The 27,238-nt window shown below is 37.7% G+C and overlaps 2 protein-coding genes across 4 annotated transcripts in view; one reads left to right on the top strand and one right to left on the bottom strand.

The window, feature by feature from the left end:
- The window catches only part of LOC106871076 (uncharacterized), a 75,761-nt gene extending 68,854 nt beyond the window's left edge, over positions 1–6,907 (bottom strand). Inside the window, exon 1 of one of the 3 annotated variants that reach the window (XM_052968855.1) lies at positions 5,941–6,907. In XM_052968855.1, coding sequence (XP_052824815.1) covers positions 5,941–5,965 — 25 coding nt within the window. In that variant the 5' untranslated portion in view covers positions 5,966–6,907. The remainder of the gene's footprint in view (positions 1–5,940) is intronic. The other 2 variants (XM_014917349.2, XM_052968859.1) reach the window with 2 other exon arrangements.
- Positions 6,908–19,144: 12,237 nt separating this feature from the next.
- LOC106871075 (uncharacterized) lies at positions 19,145–26,967 on the top strand. The gene is made up of 4 exons (XM_014917348.2): positions 19,145–19,405; positions 21,791–21,887; positions 25,404–25,558; positions 26,866–26,967. The coding sequence occupies exons 1-4, from the start codon at positions 19,361–19,363 to the stop codon at positions 26,965–26,967; spliced, it is 399 nt and encodes a 132-aa protein (XP_014772834.1). The 5' UTR covers positions 19,145–19,360.
- Positions 26,968–27,238: the final 271 nt, after the last annotated feature.

Below are 27,238 nucleotides of genomic sequence, written 5' to 3'. Positions count from 1 at the left end.
GAAAAATTAATAAGCGGGTGGGGAGGGGAAGATTATTCAAGACTCCAGAGTAGGTGGAAAAAGGTAAGAAGGTGGCGAAAGTATTGGCCATCTGAGCGAGTGCAGTACGCTAACTAAAGAAAAAAGTATAAACGCAAGCATGTCTGCTGGTTAAACTGTGCATTGCGACGTTAGTTAAGTTTGTGGATGTTAAATGACAGAAAAGTGATATACTCAAAAGCCAGAAGCTGCAATGGTGAATGATAATTACAAGATTTTTTGGCATTTCTCCTAAGAAACTGATCATATTATTGAAGCAAGGAAATCAAATGTCTTGGAGGACAGAAATAACAAACTCATATGATAGCAGAATGTATAACACAAACCGAGAAAATTGTGAAATATTAAGACATAGCCATATATAGTGATGAAGAGATTGTGGAACACAAGCGTGAAAATTGTTCCTCTGGTAATATGTGCACTTTCAACAACGCTCAAACCGCTACCTAAGAGGCCGAAGTATCATGAAATTTAAGCACGTATAGTCGACGTGCAGAAAAATGTCATTGTGTACTCCACAAGAGAACTAAGAAAGATTTGAAGAGACATAGTGTCGCTAGATCTCAGGATAACATCTCTCTTAATGCTCCTAGTACAAATCCTGCCAAGCTCAACTTTACCTTTCATCATTTTAGCATCGATAGAATAAGTACTGAGGACAATGGTTTCTACTGACTCCCTCCTCTCAAAATTACAGGCTTTGTGTTTAAAGTAGAAACAATTATTATTATGGTTATTATTAAGGGTGGTGGAAAAGCAACAATCTGGCAGAACCGTTAGCACGCCGGACAAAATGCATAGCAGTGTAGTAACGCCGTGCGCATGCGTAGTCTCACGCATGCGTGGAATTCACCAAGCAAGCTTTCCCGCTTCATTCTGTCTCTTTCTCGGTCGGCCGGCCATGAGCATGGACGTGTCAAGCAGTGTCTCCAACATTCCAACTCTGGAGACAGTCTCTTTCTTGCTGGCCAGCGATTGAGCATGGACGTGTTTAGCTGTCTCCCTCCATCTTTCGAACTTACGCTCGACAGCTTGCTTACATCTACATACCAACGTCCCAACAACTATGCTCACACACACAGAAGCTGTAACAACGGACAAGAGCTAAAGATGTATATATTTACCACCTGAATAAATGTTGTTTAAGTTGATAGTCTGGAGTTCAGCGTTCCGTTATATTCATAATATTATATAGGAAAGTCAGGTGTACATCTAATGATGTATAACCCACTTTCCTATAGCAATATTTCATCAGACTTTACACTTTGAGTTCAAATTCTTCCGGTAATCGACAAGCAGCCTCCCCATAAATTCCAAGTCTTGTGCTTATAATATAAACGTTTATAGTTATTTTTAAGGGTATTGAATAGATAGAATTATTCAAGCATTATACACAATAACTTGCGGTATTTCTTCCGGATCTTTACATTCAGAGTCCAAATCTGACCGAGGTCGGCTTTGCTTTTCATCCTTCTAAGGTCGATAAAATAAAAGTACCAACCAAATTTTCTGGTAAATATATCTGATCTTCCCCAACACTTCACGCATTTAACTCATAATAGGAAAAATTATTATCATTATCTGAATGTTTAATTATCCGGTCTATTTCCACCATATTGGTCTCTTAATTGAGCGTGTTTTTTTCTTTAACTTTTGAAATGAGAGAAACAGGATTATGGACGTACGTACATACATACGTATACAATTACACATGCATGTATGTATGCCTGTACGTACATATGTATTCATGTATGTATGTATGTACATATGTATGCATGTATGTGTCCATACGTACATACGTATGTATGTATGTGTATTTATGTATACATGTGTGAGTGCGCGCGGGCCTAATTACGTATGTATATTATGTATACATTTATGTACGTATTTACATGTATGTTTGTGTACACTTGAGTATGAATGTGTGTGCATTCGTGTGTGTGTTTGTGTACGTGTGAAGACACAGACATCGCGAAGTTACAAAATTTGCTTCGCTATCATGAAATCCTTGGTTTAGTTCTACTATGTAGCATCTTGAGCAAGTGTCTCGTGATATAAGCCAAGGTTGATTGACCTAAACTCTGCGAATGAAATTCGGTTGACGGAACACTTGGAATTCTGTCGAATGTATTGAGCCGGTGATTTAAAGATCCAGCCTTGTCATCTATTTTGTCGGATTAAATTGTGCTCAGAATTACATTGACACTGCACATGTCTGTGGAATACACAACCACTTAAACGTTAATTGAACGAGTAGTACCTTCAGGTGGTCGAACAATTGAATTCTATTCGTCAAAACAAACGAATGATACCACATCTCTCACTCTATTTATCAGCTAACTCTGATGAGCGTAAAGTTATATAATGGGATTGTTACCTAACACTCCATTGTATAATTTATGTGAAACCGATTGGTAAGATCAGACGTGATGGAAATTTAATACTACACATTTCGGATAGTATACCCACTCTACTGACAGATATATGAGTGCATCTTTTCCCTGATTTATGGTCTCTTAGACGACCCATGCACGCATGCACACGCTGCCACAAAATGTTGGGTGTATTGCAATAGACCCTCCGCGGAGTACATCGCACAACAGGTATTCAACTGTGATGAAACTGGCATTTTTTGAAAAAAAAAATGTCCAGAAGAACCTACATAACTGCAGAGGTGAAGAAAATGCCAGACCACATGCCTATGAAAGATAGGCTAACTCTCGCCCTTTATGCCAATGCGAGTGGAGACTTTAAGATCAAACCGCTACTCATCTACCATTCTGAAATCCTACGAGCGTTCAAGTCGCATAAAATCCTGAAGGAAAAGCTGAAGGTCATGTGGAGGGCAAACATTAAAGCCTGGGTCACCAGGCAATTCTTCACCGAGTGGGTCAACCTTGTCTTCGGACCAGCAGAGAAAAAGTACCTTCTGGAGAACAGTCTTCCTCTCAAGTCCCTCCTCATCCCTGACAATGCTCCTGTTCACCTTCCTAACCTTAAGATGATATCTTGGACGAATTTAAATTTATAAAAGTTCTGTACCTTTCATGCAACACTACCCCTATCGTGCAGCCCATGGGCCAACTGGTGGTTTCTAATTTTAAGAAATTGTACACCGAACACCTATTTCGTCGGTGCTTTGAAGTCACCGAAAATACAAATCTAACCCTTCGTGAGTTTTAGAAGGAGCACTACAACATTGTAAACTGCATGAAAATCATCGATATGGCCTGGTAGGGTGTAATGATGAGAACGCTGAATTCTGCATGGAAGAAACTGTGGCCTGACTGCGTATCCGAAAGCGACTTCGAGGGGTTTGAGTTTCAGAAACCTGTAGTCGAGGCAAGTCCCTGGGCATCGAGGTTGATAATGGGGACATTAACGATCTCGTCGAGTAACACTCAGAGGAGCTGACGTCAGACGAACTCCTGCAGCTTCAGGAGAGGCAATGTTTGGATGCGGTGGAAGAGACTGGTTCCCCGGAGGAGGACAGTGTAGCAGAGAATGCTATCTCTACGAGTGACATAAAGGCAATGTTGGCAAAGTGGCATTATGTTTCTGAATTTTAGAAAAGAATCATCCTGATAAAGTAACTATAGGTCGTGCAGCTGCTTTATTTAATGATTCTATTCTAGCGCATTTTCGTAGCATTTTGAAAGGTAGGAAAAAGCAGACTTCTCTTGATAGGTTTCTAATGAAATGACATGCAGGTGTAAAAAGTGAAGAAAGTGTGTCCAAAAAGCCTAAATTAAGCGAAGTGAGAGAGAAAACACCAGAAATTGTCTTTCCTGAAGTCTTAATGGCAGGAGAATCTCTTTCCAAACAATAATCCTCCCCCTTCATTGTCTTCCTCGCGCACAAATCATCCCATCTTTAAGCTAATTCAGTTAATAAAACCAGTTTACAAGGCGGCGAGCTGGGCGAAATGCTTTGCGGTATATCGTCTATCTTTACGCTCTGAGTTTAAATTCCGCTGAGGTCGACTTTGCCTTTCATCCTTTCGGGGTCGATAAATAAAGTACCAGTTTGCGGACTGAGGTCGATCTAATCAACTAGCCCCCTCCCCTCAAATTTCGGGCCTTGATTAATTATATTTTAGTTAATTTCAATGGGGAAAATTGATTTGTAAAACGAGTAAATCGTAAGACGAGCTCGGTCATGGAACGAATGAAACTCGTACTACGAGATATCGCTGTATCTTGAAATACTAAAGAGTAAATTTATTCAATAAATTCGCCATTGGCTACAACCACGGCCTCCAGACAACATCGGAATCTCTTGCAACTTTTCTGGACGGTTACCTTGTTTAAGTTGGTGAATGCTGCCATAATTCTCTGGAACATTATCACATCTCTCTCCATATACTACTATGGGATTGTGTACATACGTACCGGCCGACATTAACTCTTCTTACCACGCATGCTTTTCCATTTACTAGTTATACATACCAACCATATATTATATGGCTGTGTGGTAAGCAGCGTGCTTACGAACCACATGGTTCCGGGTTCAGTTCCACTGCGTAGCACCTTGGGCAAGTGTCTTCTACTATAGCTTCGGGTCGACCAAAGTCTTGTGAGTGGATTTGGTAGACGGAAACTGAAAGAAGCCCGATGTATATAAATATGTGTGTGTATGTGTGTATATATGCTTGTGTGTCTGTGTTTGTCCTCTCACCATCGCTTGACAACCGATGTTGGTGTGTTTACGTCCCCCATAACTTAGAGGTTCGGCAATAGAGGTCGATAGAGTAAGTACTAGGCTTACAAAGAATAAGTCCTGGGGGTGATTTGATCGACTAAAGGCGGTGCTCCAGCATGGCCGCAGTCAAATGACTGAAACAAGTAAAAGAACAATATATATATTATCAGAAGTGTACAGTATATTATATCCATTAAGGCCGATCTTACCAATGAGTTTTGTGCCATACATACACACAGGTACACACAGGCAAATGTATGTACCTACACACACACACATGGCGTAATTATACAGAACGGGAGAAACATATGGAGAATTTTACTCAGGCAACAAGAAAAAGAAAACAAAAGAAAACAATCCAATTATTTAACCCTGCGTTACCTCTGATGAGCGCAGAGTTATAAAATTGGATTGTTACCTAACACTCCATTGAATCCCTGGCGCGAAACCGATTGGTAAGATCGGTCGTAATGGATATAAAATACTGTACACTTTCCTGACTTGTGGACTCTTAGACAACTTAGCTAGATAGATAGATAGAGAGAGAGAAAGAAATTGCCATAAACACAAGTCTGTATCCTTTGCTCCCACATACGTTTCCCCATTGAAGTTGTTTGGTACCTCTGCAATGGATGTCCCAAGAGCAATTGGATGCTTAACCAGAACGGATCATCAGGGGAACAACACTCTATTGTATTATCTTACAGAGAACTTACAACGTCTAATGCAGAATTCCAAACATCTACAAGGGTAAAACATATAGGCAAACCACTACATTGGAAGCGCATAGGATGATGTTAGCGTACGTGAAGCTCTTAATAGTAGCAGTTGTACATTTAATTGTACATATAAAATATACTACACACACACAGATAGATACACATATACAGGCATATGTATGTGCCTATATTCACACATACATACACACAGGTAAATGTATGTACCTACACACACACATGGTGTAATTATACAGAACGGGAGAAACATATGGAGAATTTTACTCAGGCAACAAGAAAAAGAAAACAAAATAAAAAGTAAACTAAAAGTTAAAGAAAAATATTTTAAAGTTTCTTCGACTTAATTACGCACACACATGCGTCTATGTTAATATATGTATAGCCATTTACATATAATTGTAAAGAGAAACGGTGGGAAAACATACAAAAAGAGAAACTGCGAGGATATGATTTCTTAACTTACAGATTTGTAGGTAAATTATCGACATGGCATCGATAGCTTTGATTTTAAAAAAAAGTATTTAGCTTGAAAACTTCTGCCTGCTTATTGTGCGTGTTTATGTTATGTATGTATACATATGTATGCACATACATATAAAGGCCTTCTTTCAGAATAAGCTAGTTTCCGTAAGTACGTACTCTCTTGTCAACTGTAAATACTCGTGTGTGCGTGCTTGCTCTGTTTGACGTGTCGAAGTGGAAGAGGAAGGTAATATGTGTGTGTGTGTGTGTGCGAGCGTGTTCTGTTTTTATATATTGATGTGTGGAGGCGCGATGACCCTGTGGTTAGGGCAGCGGACTCGCAGTTTCGATTCCCAGACCGGGCATTGTGAGTGTTTATTGAGCGAAAACACCTAAAGCTCCACGAGGCTCCGGCAGGGGATGGTGGCGAAACCTGCTGTACTCTTCCACCACAACTTTCTCTCACTCTTACTTTCTGTTGTGCCTGTAATTCAAAGGGTCAGCCTTGTCACTCTGTGCCACGCTGAATATCCCCGAGAACTACGTTAAGGGTACACGTGTCTGTAGTGTGCTCAGCCACTTGCACGTTAATTTTACGAGCAGGCTGTTCCGTTGATCGGATCAACTAGAACCCTCGTCGTCGTAACCGACGGAGTGCCAACATTGATCAATGAAATGCGAAAGAAAGAAATATAAATGACATTAATAGAAATATTAATATTTCTAAATCTCTCTAAAGGAAACTACGGCAGTGGTACTGGATATTAATAGTTATCATCAAGCTAACATGGCAGTCCAGGAAAATACAACGAATGCTGCCGTTGATTAGCTCCAAGAGGCCATCGCCTCTAGCTAGCTATGGGACACAGACATACAAACCTGTGTCCATTATAACCTTCGAACAGGGGAGGTCAGCAGCTTCACCTCGCTGATTCAACATCCCCTCTTTGAAGGTTTGTCGACGCACCACAATGCACAAATGTCACGAAAGTAATTGTGCTAGTCAACAATTGCTTCCGATGCAACCCCAACATGCTCACGCGCGCACAAACAAGCACACATACTCACACACACATAAGAACAAGCACGCGCATGCACTCACACACACACATACACTCATTAGCTTTCTCTTCCACTTCGACACGTCAAACAGAACAAGCACGCACACACATACACAAGAATGTTTACAGTTGACAAGACAACACATGTTCACGGAAACTAACGAAGATAATTGAGAAGTCTGAGTCTTATTCCGAAAGAAGGCCATATAGCCACTCTTGCAGACAGTGAAAGAATAAATGAGTTACTGACTCTATTTCATTCGCACCCGTTTATTATCACTATTCTTTAGAATAACAACAAAATGAATAAAATATAAACCAATCCATGAGTCTGTTATCTGGCCTTGTGCCTGTGTTTATAAAATCCTTACTAAATTAACCAACCTACTTTTACCAATTAACAACGCGGGTATGCGTTCTAGTACATTGACCTTCGTCTGCATGTGTATAGATCATGTACCTATGCGTGTAGATACATACATATGCGACTGTATGTGTGTGTGTGTACAGTGATAGATTCGAGGGTTTCGTTTATTTACGAGTTGATTTCTGAATTTCACCAGAGTATAAATACTTACAATGGTGATTAAAAAAATAAACAAATCTAACTTACAAATTCCCCGATAAGCAAGTTTAGTGAGACACTTAAAAAGCTTAATTCAGTTCAATTAAAAAGCATGGGTAAGCAGCACATTGTAAGCCACACCAATTTGCAAAAAAATTTATCTGCGTGCAGGGTATGCATCGCCTCTCTGTTGCCTTTTTCATCATCATCATCATTATTATTAAGGTGGTGAGCTGGCAGAATCGTTAGCACACTGGACGAAATGCTTAGCGGTATTTCGTCTGCCGCTACGTTCTGATTTCAAATTCTGCCGAGATCGACTTTGCCTTTCATCCTTTCGGGGTTGATAAAATAAGTACCAGTGAAACACTGGGGTCGACGTAGTTGACTTACTCCTTCCCCCAAAATTTCAGGTCTTGTGCCTAAAGGATTAATATTACTATTAATAAGATACAATATCATTTTTTCATATCAGCCACTCCATTTTCATGAGTGAAGATAATCCCAGAATTCATCAAAGATAGGTGGCAAGAAATAAGATGATATTGGCTCCTTGCCACTGGAGATATGAAAGTATCATATCCAATCTGTGGGTATCAAAGCCTTAATCAAGACCCTAGAAAAAATTTAGTTCATTGGAGTTACTCCCCTTAGATTGTGAGCCAAAAGTTCACTACTGCCTGGGAAATATTTGCTTGTCGGAGTACTCCAATGCTTATATTCATGGTTCAGTCAGCCAGTATCCTGGGGAGATCTGCATTCATGAAGGTAGGAGCAAAAATCTTACTCTTACTGTTTAGGTAAGTGCCTGGGTTAAGAATTCTTTAGTATTTTTCTTTTCTTATTGAAATCAGAGACTGCACCAAATAAAATAATTGTAAATGTAATTAAGTACCCTCCTAATAGATTAAAAGATACAAGCAAAAGAACATATACTGAAAAGCATATCATAATTAAAACTTATTTTCTTGACTTTAAATCTACAAACGTTTTTCTATCGATCTTCTCATGATAAGTATCTCTTCAGAAGCAAGCTTTCCTACTGACAAAATTCTGAAAGTTGATGATTTGTCTTGTGTCACGAATGTCTTTGTATGCTTTACTCACACTAAAGCTTCTCTCTCTCATGGCTGCAGTCATAAGTATTGTAGGCATTATTCTTATTGCAACCAACAGATTTGGTATGACATCTTGGAACTCTTTTGCAGTATCAGTTTTTTTCCATTCTACAGAGTCTATGTCTTCTACTGCTATTGGAGTAATGCTTGTAATTTTTAATTAAATTTCATCTAATGATATAATACACAACTTTCTTATTTCAAAAATACATACTCGCTAACAACACATTTCACTTCTTTTAGTTACTGAATGAGGATATGTGGTTGTACAACAGTTTTCTAAATAAGCCTTCTATTATTCTGCTTAACTATAACATGATCCCTGTAGTTGGCTTCTATCTCATGCAACCAAAAGAAACCTTAAGAGTATGTCTATCAACTAACCTTGCCTATGATAGATTGAACATTTAATGACTTTATAATGCTGCTATTTTTGGAGAGCCTTTGGGCATTGATGTAATAAGAGGGCTCTCTTTTACAAGAGGGTAGTTTCAAGATTTTCCTACTAACAGTTTTTATTAGGTTCTTAAAAACTGAAGTAGGGCACTCTTCCCACTAAAAAGTTTGCTAGCCTTGAGCCAAAATTTATGACAAATATTTTTTTCATCTAAATTTTTCTCTTCATCAGAGAAAAATCAAACAAACTTAAATAGAAGAAGCTTTCTTGAACTGGTTCAACTGTTTGCTAAGTATGACAGTATCAGCAGCAACCATCTAGATGCTGTATAATGTATTTCATCTAAAAAGAAATCACATGTGTCAAGGTTCTCATATTATATTCAGAATGACAAAATGAACACTGGTTACTTACATTACAAAATCAATATCAAATGAAGTTAAAAGCAGTGACATCATATTTATTTCTTATGGATACCACAACAGATGTCCTCATGCTGAATAGGCTTCTATGGGCAAACACTATATGTCTGATAATGAAATCAGTGTTTCATTGAATAGAGTGAAGTAGAGTTTACAAATGGTGAAGAGCTGATTAAACATGAAGGTTCAGAGCTAATATGAGCAGATTATATAAGAGGCTTCAGCCAGTGATTCTTCTCAATAAAAAATATATATGTTCACTTACATTTTCATTGCTAAAACTTTGTGCTTGTAGAAAGTGCAAAATCAAAGTAAAGAATTTATGGGTTTATTTCTGAATCAAGTATGCAGCCTACTTCACACATACAAGTTTAAAAATTGAAATAGCTCTCTAAAACAAGACTGCAGAATAGTCACTTTGAAATCTTTAAAGACATTTATAGCATTTGTACAATTTCTGATCAAGATATATGAAAGTAATCCACCAAAATCAGCAAGTAAATATGCAGCATCAACTTTGGTTTTCTTTGTTAGCCTTGTAATTGAAACACCAGTATTTATTGAGGCAGCAGTTGTATTAAAAGTTCTTCAACAGCAAGACATTGATGTATGAACTGCATGTTCAGTCACCAATGATACTATTGAAAAATCTTAATAAGAAGAATTCAAGATTTATATTTTAGAATATGTAACTCAACTGGCACTCGATGCAGATATAGAGGTTCTATAGGAAAAGCTTAGTCAGAGCAGATTCAGAAAAGTGCTAGCAAGGTTCATGTAGAGATCTGTCTGCAGTAACAGATTAATCTTAACAGAGATTGGAAAAACTGTTTCATGTGAAAGTATCTTATACATTTTTAGATATATTTGTTCAAAGAATTAGGATGAGGTTTAAAAGAAAGTACTTAAGATTGGAAAAAGTCACTCCAGAGCCTAAATGTGCCACTGAACTAGGACAATTGCAGAGACTTGGTAACAAATAACAAAGTTCAAGATCTTAATACTCTCTGCAAGTTTTATGACTTTGAAGAAGAGAATGACAAATTTTTGACAGACTTGAGGTTATTTCAGCCATCTTAATCACTGCCAAAACAATTATTTGCAATTTGCCCACAACTATATCCAGGTATATGAAGCTCATCTTGTCTTCTCAATTATGTATGGGAGGTTTAAAATTTATACAACAATTTCAATGACAAATGCACCTCTTTTCCAAACTCCAGTTAAATATAAACAGTGAATGTTGTGTAGAGAATATAGACTCGTTGATCTGTTGATAACAAAGAATGGCTAAACATTTTTAAACAGATAGCTAACAGAAGAATGCTATTGTAATTTATAGAAGTATGATGGCTTTATATTCTTCCTTATGTATTTCATTGTAGCTGATGAAGAGTATAATTCATGCTTTTATATACTTGATGAAGTGGCTGGTGATAGGAAGGACATCCAACAATAGAAACCATATTAAATTTAATTATATTGTAGTGGGTTGTATTTCTTGACTTTTCTAAGAGAACAATAAGAGCTAACTGTAATGACCCATCTCACCCATACCGACATGGGAAGTAAATGTAAAACAACAATAATGCTGCTGCTGATGTATCCATTTTTTACATGCATTTAGATAATTAAGGAATGTATACAGATCTTAAAATACCCTGTAGTGCACCAAATCCTTTAATTATAAAATTTCAATAACTTCCATTCAATTATTCCAAGAACATTGATTCCATTAAATAACCCATATTCAATGGGGTTAATTTTTTAAAATCATGTACAAAATGTTTTACTTATTGTGCATGTGTGGCAAGAAGTTTGCTTCCCAACCACATGGTTCTGGGTTCAGTCCCACTGCATGACACCTTGGGCAAGTGTCTTCTATTATAGCCTCAGGCTGAGCAAAGCCTTGTGAATGGATTTGGTAGACGGAAACTGAAAGAAGCCTGTCGTATATATATATATATATATATATATGTATGTATGTATGCATGTATATATTTATGTGTGTGTCTTTGTGTCTGTCCTCTCACAATTGCTTGACAACTGATATTGGTGTGTTTGCATCCCCATAACTTAGCGATTTGGTAAAAGAGACCGATAGAATAAGTAATAGGCTTACAAAAAATTAGTCCAGGGTTAATTTCTTTGACTAAAACACTTTAACGTGGTGCTCTAGCAAGGTCACAGTCAAATGACTGAAACAAGTAAAAGCATATAGCTGGTGACATGGCCAGAGCTTTTGCTGTCTAGAGAAGTCCTTCCGTTTGCACCCCATCTAACTGCAATGAAAAACACAACGTAATACACACCAAAAGTGCCACACCCCAAAACTACTACCCTAGACAGGTTATTCATATTGCCTTCTTTCACCTTTAAATATGTTAGAGGCTATAACATAACAGAACTAATACATTTTTTAAAAATAGAAGTCACAACAAAATTGTCAATAAACTGTCAACCTACTCAATCTCATCAGTCACACATTAAACACATACGCAAACATATGATTAACCAAGGAATCCTCTAATCTATTGCTCAATGTGCTAAAAATAATAGCCAAATCTCACATATATCAGGCCCTACTGTCTGAAAAGAGGAAGAATAGTAAAATGGAGTCACAGATATACAGAAATATAGAACAGTCATATCTGGAATGTAGATCGTAATTCTGCTTGATCAAGGCTGATCTGCTCCTAAAAGACAATCTCAACACATATCCATGCATAATGATCCAAACATTAACAACAACAACAACATAGACATATACATGCCCTACAATCTTGGTGTGGATGTGTGGTTTCCCAACCACATGATCCTGGGTTCAGTCCCACTTGGGTAGCCTTGGGCAGATGAAAGCCTTGTAAGTGGATTTGGTAGGCAGAAACTGAAAGAAGCCCATAATATATATATGTGTGTGTGTGTGTATAATGAGTTAAAATCATATATAATAGATGCACAAACAGACACATAATTGCCAACTCCTCATCAGTTATCATCTGGTGGGTCAATCACAATTTCACGCCCAATGGATAATATTGCATCCCCTATTGGTGGTGCTGATGGCAAATGCCGCTGGAAATTAGTGAACCAAAAACAAGAAACAAGACAGAAAATGTACAAACAGACAAGAATGTGATACAGTTAACATACAAATGTGGAATAAATGTAATCGAAAACAATACAATTAGTGGATGTACAAAGGACAGAAGAAAACAAACAGGACTGTGAGCATACAAATGAACTGATATAAATAAATGAACAAAATAAGGCCTTAGGGCCATGTGAGTTTTTGAGTGTGTTTGTTCTCCACTGCTGCTTGACAACCGGTGTTGGTGTGTTTATGTCTCCATAACTTAGCAGTTCGCCAAAAGATACCAATAGAATACATTCTAGGCTTTAAAAAAGAAAAAATAAGCACTGAGGTCAATTTGTTTGACTAAAATTCTTCATGGCAGTGCTACAGTATGGCCATAGTCTAATGACTGAAACAAGTTAAACATAAAAGAAAAGATGTAAGACATATGTATATACTGTCTTCCAATATGCAGGGTGTCCCAGAATTAACTATTTCATTGAAATCAGACAATTTTTTTAAAAACTCACATTTATTTGTTTATCATGTTTCATTTGTGTTATACACAGATCGCAAAAGAAACAATTTTTTCAAGTGTCATTTTCACATGGTAAATTCTGAAAATTTATTTCAGGGATGTAAATGTAAATATTCCAAGACATGCTGGTTTATGGCTGAGACCCAAATTGCAGGCAACCTTTCAACTTTCCGTGAAATGAGATACCAAAACAGCTCCGTTGAATGCCGTGAGTAGCAGTTGCAAACGATTGTCATAAAAACCGAAATGCACATGCATCTCATGGAGGTTATGGGTATAAAAATCACCTTGACCCATGTTCCTTGGATGCATCAAGAGTGACCTGACTGTCAGCAGTGCAGAGAGAACAAGCTATCAGCTGATTGCAAGTGGGGCAGCGTGCCCTGGTTGTTGTGAAAGCTTACAATGTCCATGTCAGCACCATCTGACATAGGCAGGACTGCTTCACCTACCTGCAGCACCTCCATGATTGCTTCAAATCAGCCAGCATGACAGTTTGCGAGATCGTTGACCGGCCACCAACAACCTGCATTGCTGCTGTCCTCACCACCCGTCACCATCAGGCACAACTACAGTGGGCTGCACTTCACCAACATTGGTGGCATCACAATGGAGGTCAATAGTCTTCTCTGATGAGAGCTGGTACTGCGTTTCCACCTTAGATGGGAGAGTGATGGTGTGGTGAAGGAGGAGTGAACACTACGGAGACATGTGTCATGGAGAGAGATGCATGGGGTGGCCAAGGCCTGAATCAGAGAATTGGGTACCATGTGTTCCAAAATGTTGGTGCAGGCAGAGGGAATGGCATCACAGCGCAGCGCTACATTGACCAGATCCTAAGACCTCACATCATGTCCTTCTTTGTGTGTCACCATAGCCATGTATTCCAGCAGGGCAATGCTCCCTCCCACACAGCCAGGGTCATGATGGACTTCCTGTGTCAGCACAACATCAGAACCATGCTGTGGCTCTCAGCTCGGATTTGAACCCAATTTCACACCTGTTTCTTTTGCAGTTCAATGTATGTGTATAAATTTTTTAATTTGTTTATAATTTTTTTTGATAATTTTATTTTCATTCCTGTTGGATCCCACTTATCTGTCCACGACAGCTTTTTTTTCAATTTGGCTGCAATCATTCTCTACCTTCATCCCCAGGATAGAGCAATAGTTTAGCTGAACTTAAAGGATGCATTCAATTAGTAGTGCAGGGGATAACTCCTGAAATTCTTCAAAATGTGTTTTGCAATGCCAAGGATAGATTTGAAATTTACAGGGATACAGACAAGGCTCATGTTGAAAATTTACAATAAAATTTTGATGTAAGATTTATAAAACTATTTGTTTTGGTGTCATAGTTAAGTAACAAGCATAAAATTCTGTCAGTTTTTTTTAAATACTTGTCTGATTTTATTGAAATTGATAATTAATTCTAGGACGCCCTACACATGCGAGTTTTTAAAGTACCAGCGATTGACTATTCGATCTTGTCTAAGTCAATAATACACTAAATGAATCACATAGACTTTTTGTAGGTCATGGCCACATTTGTATATTTATGTAACAGTTGTATGCATGACTGTATGGTAAGAAGTTGTTTCCCAACCACATGGTTCCAGGTTCAGTTCCATTGTGTGGCACCTTGGGCAAGTGTCTTCTACTATAGCCTCAGGCTGACCAAAACCTTGTGAGTGGATTTGGTAGACGGCAACTGAAAGAAGCCCGTCGTAAATATATGTGTATATATATCTGTGTGTGAGTCTGTCTTTGTCTCCCCACATGCTGGTGTGTTTAGATTAGCAGTTTGGCAAAAGAGACTAAAAAAATAAGTATTAGGCTTACAAAGAATAAGTCCTGGGGTCAATTTCTTTGAATAAAACCCTTTAAGGCGGTGCTCCAGCATGACTGCAGTCACATGACTGAAACAAGTAAAAGAATATTGACTAAAGATGTTGCATGATAATGCTATTTTATTTTGTTAATATTATTTTTTTACTAAATTTGAATATTTTACCTTTCAAATATGGGGATTGTGTTCTTTTTTCAGTGATTTCAATTAATTTTTTATTTGAACATAGATTTTTAGTTTTGTTTAGTCCACACTCAACAGGCCAAAAATGATAAAAAACAAAAAAAAAAATAGGGGCCATGGCAGAAAAAATGTTGCTCATCACTCTCATTGTACATCCAACATCTTACCAACTTATCATGAATCTGTCCTTTTCTTCTGAAAAAATACTCACCAGAATGTAACTGTTTATCCCTACTTAGTCTTATAGATCACATACAGATGCGACTTCTGTTACTACATGCAGTCTGATTTATGCTGATGCAGACTACCACATGCCTACCGATTCCAAGAAAAAGGATATAGGTGACTGATTTGATTCTTGTATAATGCTAACATTTGGGTGATTTTTCTGAGATGTGCAGCTTTTGTGTCACTCCATTCAGAAATAAATACCTCAAATAATTGCGTTTCTCCTTAATACAATTGATAATTGACAAGTTTAACATTTGAGAATACACCTCAGACATGAAATCTTATCATTTTAAGGCATTTCTTTCTCACTAAAATTAATTTTGAATTCAGCCCTGTTGCTGACAACTTTGTGTGAATGTGTATTGAAAAAATATTCAAATAAATCCTTGTCGAACTTCAATAATCAGAGGTCTCAACCAGGACCTTTGGAAATATGCAGTACGTGAGAAGACCCGGCAAGGCAAGTGAGAGCATAATCTGTGACCTCTGCCAGAAGTGTAGCCAGCTCACTTATTCGTGTCTTTACTTCATTGGACACTAAAAAAACTCTGCTTGTGAAGACCTGTTGAGGCAAGTGAATTTGGAATTTGAAATCTGAAATCGTAATTGAACTGAACCCGACGACTGGCACCCATGCCAACCTCTCCTTCTTTGGACACTAAACTCTGCTTGTGAAGACCTGTTGGGGCAAGTGAAATCGTAATTGAACCATACTCGATGACTGGCACCTGCGCCAGTGGAGCACTAACAGCACTGTCCGAGCATGTTCATTGCCAGAGCAGCTGTCTGGCTTCCGTGCTAGTGGCCTGTAAATAGCACCATTTGAGCATAATCGTGGTTGGCGTTAGGAAGGGCATCCAACTGTAGAAACTCTGCCAGATCAGATTGGAGCCTGGTGCAGCCTTCTGGCTTGAAAGTCCTCAGTCAAATCGTTCAACCCATGCTAGCATGGAAAGCGGACGTTAAATGATGATGATGATGATAACTCAACATTTGATTGCCAAAGCAGGTCATGAAAACTTGACCTAACATTGGTCTTCATACTTATGAAAAAATCATCATCATCATTGTTTAACGTCCATTTTCCATGCTGGTATGGGTTGGACAGTTTGACGGAGGTCTGGAAAGCCAGAGGCTGCATCAGGCTCTAATCTGATCTGGCAACATTTTTACAGCTGGATGCCTTTCCTAATACCAACCACTCCAAGAGTGTAGTGGATGCTTTTTACATGCCAGTGGCACAGGAGCCAGTCAGATAGTGCCTTTTATGTGCCACCAGCAGGGGGCACTGGCATTGGCCACGTTTGGATAGTGCTTTTTATGTGCCGTTGGCATGGGAGCCAGTCAGGCGGACCTGGCATTGACCAGGTTTGGATGGTGCTTTTTACATGCCACTGGCATGGGAGCCAGTCAGAGAGCACTGGCATCAACCATGTTTGGATGATGCATTTTATGTGCCACAGGAATAGGGGCCAGTCAGGGGACACTGGCTACAGCTATGATTTTGGTTTTACTTGACTCAACAGGTCTTCTCAAGCATATCATATCGCCTGATGCATCAAGGGTACTTTTAAATGGGTCGGATAAGCAACACTGGCGTTGACCATGGCTGTGTAGTAACGCCTGCGCATGCGTAGTCTTACGCATGCGTAGAATTAAACAAGCAAGCGTTTCCCGTTCAATTCATTCTCTTTCTCGCTGGCCAGCAATTGAGCATGGACGTATTAAAGCTGTCTCTACATCTTTCGGACTTACACTCGACAGCTCGCGCACAACTACAGAACAACGTCCCAACAACTATGCTCATACACACAGAAGCTGTAACAACAAGAACTAAAGATGTATATATTTACCACCTGAATAAATGTTGTTTAAGTTGATAGTCTGGAGTTCAGCGTTCCGTTATATTCTTAATTTTATAGTAGGAAGACAGGTATACAATCTAAAGATGTATAACCCACTTTCTACTAAAGCTGTGATCTCACTTTAGTTGCTGGGTCTTCTCTATCACAGCATATCTCCAAAGGTCTCGGCCTCTGTAAGGCCCAACGTTCAAAGGTCATGCTTCACCACCTCATCCCATGTCTTCTTGGGTCTACCTCTTCCAGTTAGGGTGTGGCACTTTCTCACAGAGCTGTCCTCATCCATACATAACACATGACCATACCAGCGCAGTCGTCTCACTTGCACACCACATCTGATGCTTCTTATGTCCAACTTTTCTCTCAGGGCACTTACACTCTGTCGTGTATGCACACTGACATTACACATCCAGCGGATCATACTAGCTTCATTTCTTTCAAGCCTACATATGTCCTCAGCAGTCATGGCCTATGTTTCACTGCTGTGTAGCATGGCAGTTCTTCAGAAAATGCTTTCACAAGTTGTTCTGACTTTGGTTCATTTTCAAATTAGGGTTAGTTAGGGTTTTTCAAAGGATATTCTTCCTTGATGACATTCAACAAACCAACATTTAGCAGTTTCAATGAAGGGAATCTTCATGCTAAACATTTAGGTTTCAATATAGCTATGAACAGACAGCTTCTCAGCTCTTTCAACCTTGCCTCAGTATAACATCCAGCAGGATGGAGGGCTGCACCAACTCTGAGCTGGTACTTTATTTACTGACATTGACCTGTCAGATTTGAACTGAGAGCACAGAGAAGTGAAATGAACTGCAACACATTCTATCTAATGCTTTATAATAACTGTCAACATATTATAAAAAAGGGAATAAACAGAAAATTGTGATCACTGTTAAAAGAGATCATAGTTAGGTTCAACTTATGAGAGTAATAAAATATTTCTGCTCTAATTCACTTGTGAATGTATAAAAACCAAACTATGGGGCACTGCTCTGTCTGCTCTCTGTGAAACCCATGCAGCTCAAAAAAGACTAGTGAACTTCAACAGAAATGCAATAACTGTGTAGTGAGGTGGGAAAATTGGTATATGACACCTCTGTCTATACAAAGTTTCTGGTCATCTCAAAAGCTCATATAAGAACTACCCTTGAATACTGCTTGCTTATTTGGAACAGTGTTGCTGATTACCATACACTATCTTGATCACATCCCAAAGAAAACAATTCTGGTAATGGGTCAATATTCATCCAACCCCTATCTTACAAATGTGTTGTCATCTCTACATGTTCATTTGATTTACTACAAATAGCAGCAACATCCTCCTCAAACCACATCTTCACGTCTTAAAAAGAAAAGATCGCATAATTCAGTCCTAAATATACAATTCTTGAAAATACTAGGATGGTCATGGCAAAGCTAAATAACGAAAAGAACAACAGTAACAATAACAAGAACGGTTTTTACTCTTGAAAACTAACAAGTTAATAGAAACCATCTTCTCTTTGTCATACTTACTATGTACCAATTCCTAGATATCCTACACTAAATTCACATAACCATCTCTGCAAGGACTCAAGTGATAGTCAATTTCGCCTGGAATTAAACTGGAAATTAAGAGACGTGTGTTTTCTAACTGAACAAATCACGTCTTAACACATCTTACCCCCCTACCCCGCTCATATTTGTTTTTGTTGTAAGCGTTATCGCATTAAGATCGATAGTTTTCTCATAAATGTTCAATGGGACATAAATATATTTTTAAATGTTTCCTACTATAATTCCATATTTACTGAACGTTTTAATATAATATTTTTTTCTGCATTTCAAATCAGCAGAAACTTAAATATATATTAAAGCAATTAAAAATAAATAAATGCCTCTTCAATAACATAAGCGGTCGTTGCGTGGTTGCAACTTGTTTACAATATGACGACTTTTTTGCAAGGGAGAATGCGGTGTACTTTAGTGTGTATAGCACAGTAAAAGTCGATAAATCAAACGACTTCATTGCTTTTATGTTTAAATAATTTATAAGTATTAAAAGAAACAAACATATTTTCTCTAAGTGTGATGCTGATACTTTTGTTCGTGTATTATTTAACTCTGATGATGTAAACATGTCCCAGTTTACGAAAAAAGGAAAGAAACATTTCATAAGAGAAGTAAGAAAAATATTGCCTTTTTCCTTAAAAATAGAATTAAATTAAACAATTGACATATATGCAAAATTATTTCACCTGATTTAGTGTAGAATACTTTGACCGAGTATGTAAAAACATGTTGCTTCAGATAGCATTGATGCCGGTCGCAGTTTACGCTTAATTAATGGTACAAGTAAATAATATTTTTTCAGTTGAAATCAAAGCCTATGTCAGTGAGCGAATATGCAAACAACAGTATACGCATGTACAAAGTTTACAGTTTGATTAGCGACTAAAACGTATAAAACAATGTTGAAAAATTCCCTACATAGCAATAAAAAGACTTTCGATGCTGCAATTTGTGTGTTTGTGTGCGACTGTGTTGGTTGGTTTTATTTGTATTTCCCTACCCCTAAAAGTAGTTTGTAGTGTACATAAACAGTAGGTTTTTCCTCAGCTTTAATTTAGGACAAATAATTGGAGTGGGAGTTACTATAGCAAGCTGAAATCAATACCTCAATGATCTGAAAGAGAATTGAAAAAAAAAAAAGATAATTCATAGAACATACTTATGAGTGCGGAATCTCTTGCAGATGAAGTCTCTAAAGACCTATAAAAGTCGTTTTAAGTCTTATAATCAAAACAGCAACTTAATATAAGCTTCATACTTATGAGTTTGTACTATTAAAGATTCGTTGCACAGACGCGCCCCTACATGTTCTAATGCACTTGCAACTCGTCTCTAGTAATAAAAACAGTTCTTCATCCTTGATTTATGACAATGGAAATATACTATAAGACTACAAAGATAGCATCCATATATAATATGTGAAAAGAAAGTTTTTAGGGGGTTAAAAGATGCAAGTACTGTTTTTTTAATATGTAAATCGTAAACCACATTTGTCACGAGAGAAATTTGTAAAATATCGATTGAGAGAAAGGGCTAAGTACTATTGAAGTAAGCCATACTACATAGGGAATAACTAGAACTGCTGAAACTACCAACAGAACTCCCAGATTATAACTTTGTGTTCTGTGGGAAGACAGTATTCTCAGTGTTTCGAGAAACTCCTTTGTGGGAGCATCGTCTCTGAAAAAAATCTTGCACGACTACTTTTAGGCCTCCCATAATTCAAGAAGGCTGTGAGATGTTTTTCGGTCAAGGGAGGGGCCTGCCTTAGTTCTCTGGGTCCAGTATTGACGTACCAGCTGAACTCCTTCTCTTATAGGCCTTGTGTAGGGGGTGAACAACACCATACAATGCCTACTAAATAGTTTTTGGAACACATTATCATTATTATTCTAAGACGGTGAGCTGGCAGAATCATGAGCAGCCAAAATGCTTAACGGCATTTCTTCTGGCTCTGTATATTCTGGGTTCAAATTCTGCTGTGGTTGATTTTGCCTTTCTTCCTTTTGGGATCAATGAAATAAGTACCAGTTGAGCACTGAAGTCGATGTAATTGACTAGCTCCATCCCTCAAAATTTCAGGCTTCGTGTCTATAGTAGAAAGGATTGTTATTATTATTTTAAGTGGTGAGCTGGCAAAATTATTAGCATGCCAGACAAATGCTTAGCAACATTTCATCTGGTTTTATGTTCTGAATTCAAATTTCACTGAAGTTGACTTTGCCTTTCATTCTTTTCATCATCATCATCGTTTAACGTCCGCTTTCCATGCTAGCATGGGTTGGACGATTTGACTGAGGACTGGTGAAACCGGATGGCAACACCAGGCTCCAATCTAATTTGGCAGAGTTTCTACAGCTGGATGCCCTTCCTAATGCCAACCACTCAGAGAGTGTAGTGGGTGCTAAAACAAGTACCAGTTTATCACTGGGGTCGATGTAATCAATTTAACTGCTCTCCCGAAATTCCTGGCCTTGTGCAAAAATTTGAAACTCTTGTTATCACTAAAAAGATGGTGAGCTAGTAGAATTGTTAGCATGCTGGTTAAAATGCTTAGCAGTATTTTGTACATCTTTATTTTCTGAGTTGAAATTTCACCAAAGTCATCTTTGCCTTTTATTCTTTCGGGGTTGATAAATTAAGCACTAGTCAAATACTAGGGTCGATGTAATCAACTTTCCCCCACCTGCAAAAATTTCAGGCTTAGTGCCTATAGTAAAACGGATTATTATTATTGTTATTATTATTAAGGTGGAGAGTTGGCAGAATCATTAGCACACTGGACAAAGTGCTTAGTGGCATTTTGTCTGTCTTTATGTTCTGAGTTCAAATCCTGCCAAAGTTGACTTTGCCTTTCAACCTTTTGAAGTTGATAAAATAAGTACCAGTTGAGATCTGTAATCAACTTACCTCTCCCACTGAAATTGCTAATTATGTGCCAAAATTTGAAATTATTATTATTATTATTATTATTATTGTTGTTGTTGTTGTTGTAGTCTGGCTCTGATATATCTGCTGATTCGGAGGATGTGAATAAACTTTTTAAACAGAAACAAAGTCCAAAATGGTTACATGAGGATGAAACGGATACAGGTAATATATATTTTACATTATTTACACTTGACAGATATTTGTCCTCATCTTGTTTGTTGTTAACACAACATTTCGGCTGATATACCCTCCAGCCTTCATCAGGTGTCTTGAGGAAATTTCGAACCTGGATTCTCATTCCTAAGGTATTTTTTGATATTATTATTATTATTATTCAGGTCACTGCCCGGAATCTTGCGGTTAGTAGCCCACGCTCTTAACCACTATGCCATATACCCGGGCATATGGCGTAGTGGTGAAGAGTGCAGGCTACTAACCGCAAGATTCCGAGTTCGATTCCAGGCAGTGACCTGAATAATAATAATAATAATATCAAAAAATACCTTAGGAATGAGAATCCAGGTTCGAAATTTCCTCAAGACACCTGATGAAGGCTGGAGGGTATATCAGCCGAAACGTGTTAACAACAAACAAGATGAGGACAAATATCTGTCAAGTGTAAATAATGTACACAATTCCTCATCTCTTAAATATAGTACTGTAATATATATTTTGTCTTCCATGCTTATTATTTTTCTTAATATTGCATACCTGATATCATGCTCCTCATCAGTTGAACACACTTCAATTTACATTACTTACGATATCATACAATAGCATAGCATTTCAAACAATATTATTCCATATAATGCAGTGGCATACCTTGGACACTGACACAATGTATTGAACATTATAATAAATATAAACATTATTTTGTTAAATAATGTCAAATATTTCATTGATTGTATTACAAAGAAGAGCTGAAAATATGAAACAGAAATAGTGTTGAAATAAATAACACTGTAACAAATTTTTTTTTTTTTTTTGTCTTTGGTCAATAAGTGTTATTTCCTATTTGCTTTTATCTAGAAATCAAAAGAAATGGCTGTTATTCCCTTCAAACTTTGGTTTTGTGACCTGGACATCTATGTTTTGAAACTGACCTATTTTCCATTACATTTCAGAGAGATTCAGTGCTAAGTTGCTGAAGCAGAAATATCATTAGAGCAAATATTCTGCTCAGTACCACAAATTTGCTTGTCAATTGCTTGACCGTAACCACTTGAGCATGTTTCTTAGTGGCTGACAGTATGTGCATCTCTGATCATGAGCAGGAGTAGTGGGGTTGCATCATAGCCATGTGTTGAGAGGGACTCTTTGGGGTTTGAATGAATATAACAAAAGTAAAGTTTCAAGGAAGTATTAGCCATTTTTTATACGTTTTAGTAGTAAGCAAATGGGAAATAACAGTTGCTACCCAAAGACAAAAATCGTGTTAAACAGTGAAATACATTCCTGTTAAAAAAGTATCAGCCTCATCATATACAAAATTTCAAAGCAATCTAGAATGAAGAAATAAAATACTAGCTTTCCTCTGCTAATTATTGTCAATATAATGATCTGCATATAATTTTCAAAAATCCTCTTCTTGTGAGGCAGTATAAAAGATTCTGTCATCATCATCATCATCATCGTTTAACATCCGCTTTCCATGCTAGCATGGGTTGGACGATTTGACTGAGGACTGGTAAGCCAGAAGGCTGCACCAGGTTCCAATCTGATCTGGCAGAGTTTCTACAGCTGGATGCCCTTCCTAACGCCAACTACTCTTAGAGTGTAGTTGGTGCTTTTACGTGCCACCGGCACGAGGGCCAGTCACAAAGGACTGGCAATGGCCATGCTCAAAAGGTATTTTTTACGTGCCACCTGCACGGGAGCCAGTCCAGCAGCACTGGCAACGACCTCGCTCGAATGATTTTCTAACATGCTACTAGCACAAGTGCCAGAAGGCAACGCTGGTAACGATTACGCTCTAATGGTGCTATTTACGGCCACTAGCATGGAAGCCAGACAGCTGCTCTGGCATGAACATGCTCAACTGCTGTTAGTGTTCCACTGGCGCAGGTGACCAGTCATCGAGTATGGTTCAATTTCTGTGACAGACTAAATCTAATTCAACTGCAGACATTGCAACAAACATCTTAAATGTAATAATAGACAGCAAACAAATTAAAAATAGATCCGACACAGAAGTGGCTGTGCAGTAAGAAGTTTGCTTACCAATCACATATGTTAGGTTCAGTTCCACCCTGTGGCACCTTGGGCAAGTGTCTTCTACTCTAGCCTTGGGCTGACCAATGTCTTATGAGTGAATTTGGTAGACGGAAACTGAAAGAAGTATGTTAGTGTGTGTGTGTCTGGATATATATATATGTGTGTGTGTCAACATCTACTGCCCAATCTGATAGAATTCTGGCAGAACTGTGTAGCAACAGATCGCCAACAATTGCTTCATCAGAAATTGCCATCCTACCTCCTGCGAAAAGGAATTACCCTGCTATGTATAATCAAGGCAGCGCAAAATGTTGTTTTGCACAAGCATTTGTATAGCCAATTAGACAGATGAAATTTACGTACACTTAATGATGTTACGCAAAACAGCCTTCAGACTTTCCCTATTAATTTCATCGTCTTTTGAATTATGAACATATTTACATCATAAGGATTTTTTCGTTGTAAGGCTTTCTTTTTTAGTTGATTTTCAACTTGCAAGACTTATCGTAGATGGCGTAAGAAGTCACACCCGGACAACGTCGGGTTATACTGCTAGTTAGTAATAAAATCTCTCTATGGCTGGGTTCTAACCCAGGCTGTAAAACAAAGTCCACCTGTCACACTTCTTGGTCTAACATCACTGCCTCAAAGTCCTGGATACATTTTAGGCCAGTATCTATGATCAAGTTGTTGATGTGTGATATGAAATAATAGCACATATTAAGATATGAGATATGAAAGCTAAAATTTATATGGGAATTTGATATGATAATTCAAATCATATTTACTCATCATCAAATGAGAAATTATGGTTGTATAATTGGCCAGTCAACCCAATTGTTGTGAATTGAATGTCTTTTTGTTTAATTAATAAATCCAAAGAGTAGGGCCTAGAACCAAAAGTTTCTGACAGTGACAGAGTCTTTGATCTTACTTGTCTGAAGTTTTGGAGATGTTTTACTATATACTTATCAAATTTAATGATAATCATTGATTGGAAGTTGTGCTTGTTGTTTTAAAGTAGACTTAAACAAGTAGAGTAATAAGTTTCAGTTTCTTGATTAAAGCTTTCTTGCTATGTTACTGGGTTTTTAGCACCAGGTTGGCTCTGAGAGTTGAGCAGACCTCTGATCAAAGGTATTCCAGTAGTGACCATCCTGCTTTTTATCCAGTTATAATGCATCTAGAAATACATTATTCAAAGTATCTTTGTTTTTATTTTAGTATGGTAGGTGTGATTTTTGAGATATTTGGTTATTGTTTCTAACAGAATGAATTATCTTGTGGCAGTTTCTTGTTGGTTCATTCTTGTCATTATTTGAACACTTTAATTACTTTTCAACTTTCCTCTTTGTATTTCTAAAATCAGACCAAAAATAGTGATCTTTTTTTCATTTTGTAAAAATGTTGCAAAACTTCCTCATTTAAAAAAATTATTTAAAGGTATGGTTTATTCTTTTACAGCTGCAAGTTCTGATTTATGTAAAAGCCATACTTATGGACCAGTCCACAGTACTCCGACTGATTCAAAGAAACTTACATCTTACTCTATGGGAACTACAGATGAAAGTCTGGGAATTGTGCGAGAACTTGATTTTCAGCCCAAGAGTTCTGAAGATGTAAGTGGTTTTATTTAATTATGTATTTGTTTTGCAAGATTCTTGATGTGAAATCATGTGTTGAAACAGATATTGTTATACTTAGGGATGGTCATATTTTGCCAATTAAACACATGCACTATATGTTTGGCCTTCACTTCAGCTTTATTATTATTATTTTAGTTTCTTTGTTGAAGCTCTTTCGTCACACATCCTGTGACCTCTTCAGCAACTCTTTATCCCACGTGTCTCCTCTTGTTCGGCTGGCAGGACAAGAGACACGTGTGATGAAAGAGCTTTGAGAAAAACAAAAAATAATAATAATAAAGCTGAAGTAAAAACAGTATATATAATGCGTATGTTTAATTGGCAAAATGTAACCATTTCCAAGTATAACAATAATTTTATTAATTTGTTTGCTTTGTCAATATACATGAAAGGCAGAATTTGCATTAAAAAAAAAAAAATTCATGGTTTATCATCAGAGATATTGGCCAATATGTACAGCTGTGCTAACCAGATGTGTACAGCTGTGCTAACCAGATTTGTACAGATATACTAGTGGACAAAGTGTTATGAGTTAATGAAAATCACAGAAAGAAAATATGGAAAAGAAATAAATCAAAGAAGTCTAGGGTTTTTCAGAAAAGATGTCGGTAGGCACAGGTGTGGCTTGTGTGGTTAGGATGCTTGCTTTCCAACCATGTGGTCTTAGGTTCAGTCCCACTGTGTAGTACCTTGAGCAAGTACCTTCTACTGTAACCCCAAATCAACCAAATCCTTGTGAGTGGATTTAGTAGATGTGTGTTTGTTTCTTTCCCATCATTACTTGACAACTGGTGTTGGTTTGCTTACATCCCTGTAACTTAGCAGTTCAACAAAAGGGTAAGATAGAATAAATATCAGGTTTTAAAAAATTGTGTTTGACTAAGCCTTTCAAGATAGTGCCCCAGCATTGCTGCAATCCATAGACTGAAACAAATAAAAGGTAAAATATAAAAGATAACACTGAAAAATAATCTAAATTATTAATCTGTTCAACCCGTATAAGACTGGAATATGATATTAATGATCATTATTGTTTTATATATGACTAGCAGAAGTGCCTGGCATTGCTCGGGGCTTAATTGCTTTAAAGTACTCGATTCTACTCAATTATGATTATTGAGGCAAATACTGATATAAGTTTACACCCAACCAATCGATTTGCAACTGGATAGAAAACCCTGCAAAGAGCATTGCAACACTCTCAGAAGTGGGTAACAATAGAATGTGAGGTGGCCCTGAAAAGCTGTGTTATCATTCTCACAATTGTAAAAATTTGGTAGGTAGACCTGGAAGGGTGTGTAAAACGTTTACAGGTGAATACAGTATATTCCTTTTCCACCAATGGCAGCGGACGTGCTGTTACAAAACTTCATGCTCTGTGAAAACAGAATTTGATGCCCTATGGAGGAAAGAGGGGGATTAATCATGGGTACCCAGCCCACTTTTTAGCATTGCAGAAGAGGCAATTGAAGCCCACTCCCCCTATATTTATGTCAGCGCAGATGGAGTAATTAAAGTTGGGCTCATACTTGAACGCCTGTAGGTGCCAGTAAAGGCTGTTGGGACTCGTCACACCGCATGCAGCTTCTCGCGATCGACTGTTCCGCTGCAACATAGAACGTTGCCCGTGTTAGTAGTGGGAAGGTCGCGCAG

The sequence above is a fragment of the Octopus bimaculoides genome, chromosome 1, assembly GCF_001194135.2.
Source record: "Octopus bimaculoides isolate UCB-OBI-ISO-001 chromosome 1, ASM119413v2, whole genome shotgun sequence".
NCBI lineage: Eukaryota > Metazoa > Mollusca > Cephalopoda > Octopoda > Octopodidae > Octopus > Octopus bimaculoides.
The sequence above is the reverse complement of the archived record's forward strand: the minus strand, read 5'-3'. Positions and strand labels throughout refer to the sequence as shown.

Excerpts from the sequence above, each read along its gene's own strand:
- LOC106871075 (XM_014917348.2), top strand. The coding sequence starts at position 19,361 with ATGTCCCAGTTTACGAAAAAAGGAAAGAAACATTTCATAAGAGAA. Across the intron at positions 19,406-21,790 it reads AGAAACATTTCATAAGAGAA|TCTGGCTCTGATATATCTGC; the intron begins GTAAGAAAAATA and ends TTGTTGTTGTAG. Across the intron at positions 21,888-25,403 it reads TGAGGATGAAACGGATACAG|CTGCAAGTTCTGATTTATGT; the intron begins GTAATATATATT and ends ATTCTTTTACAG.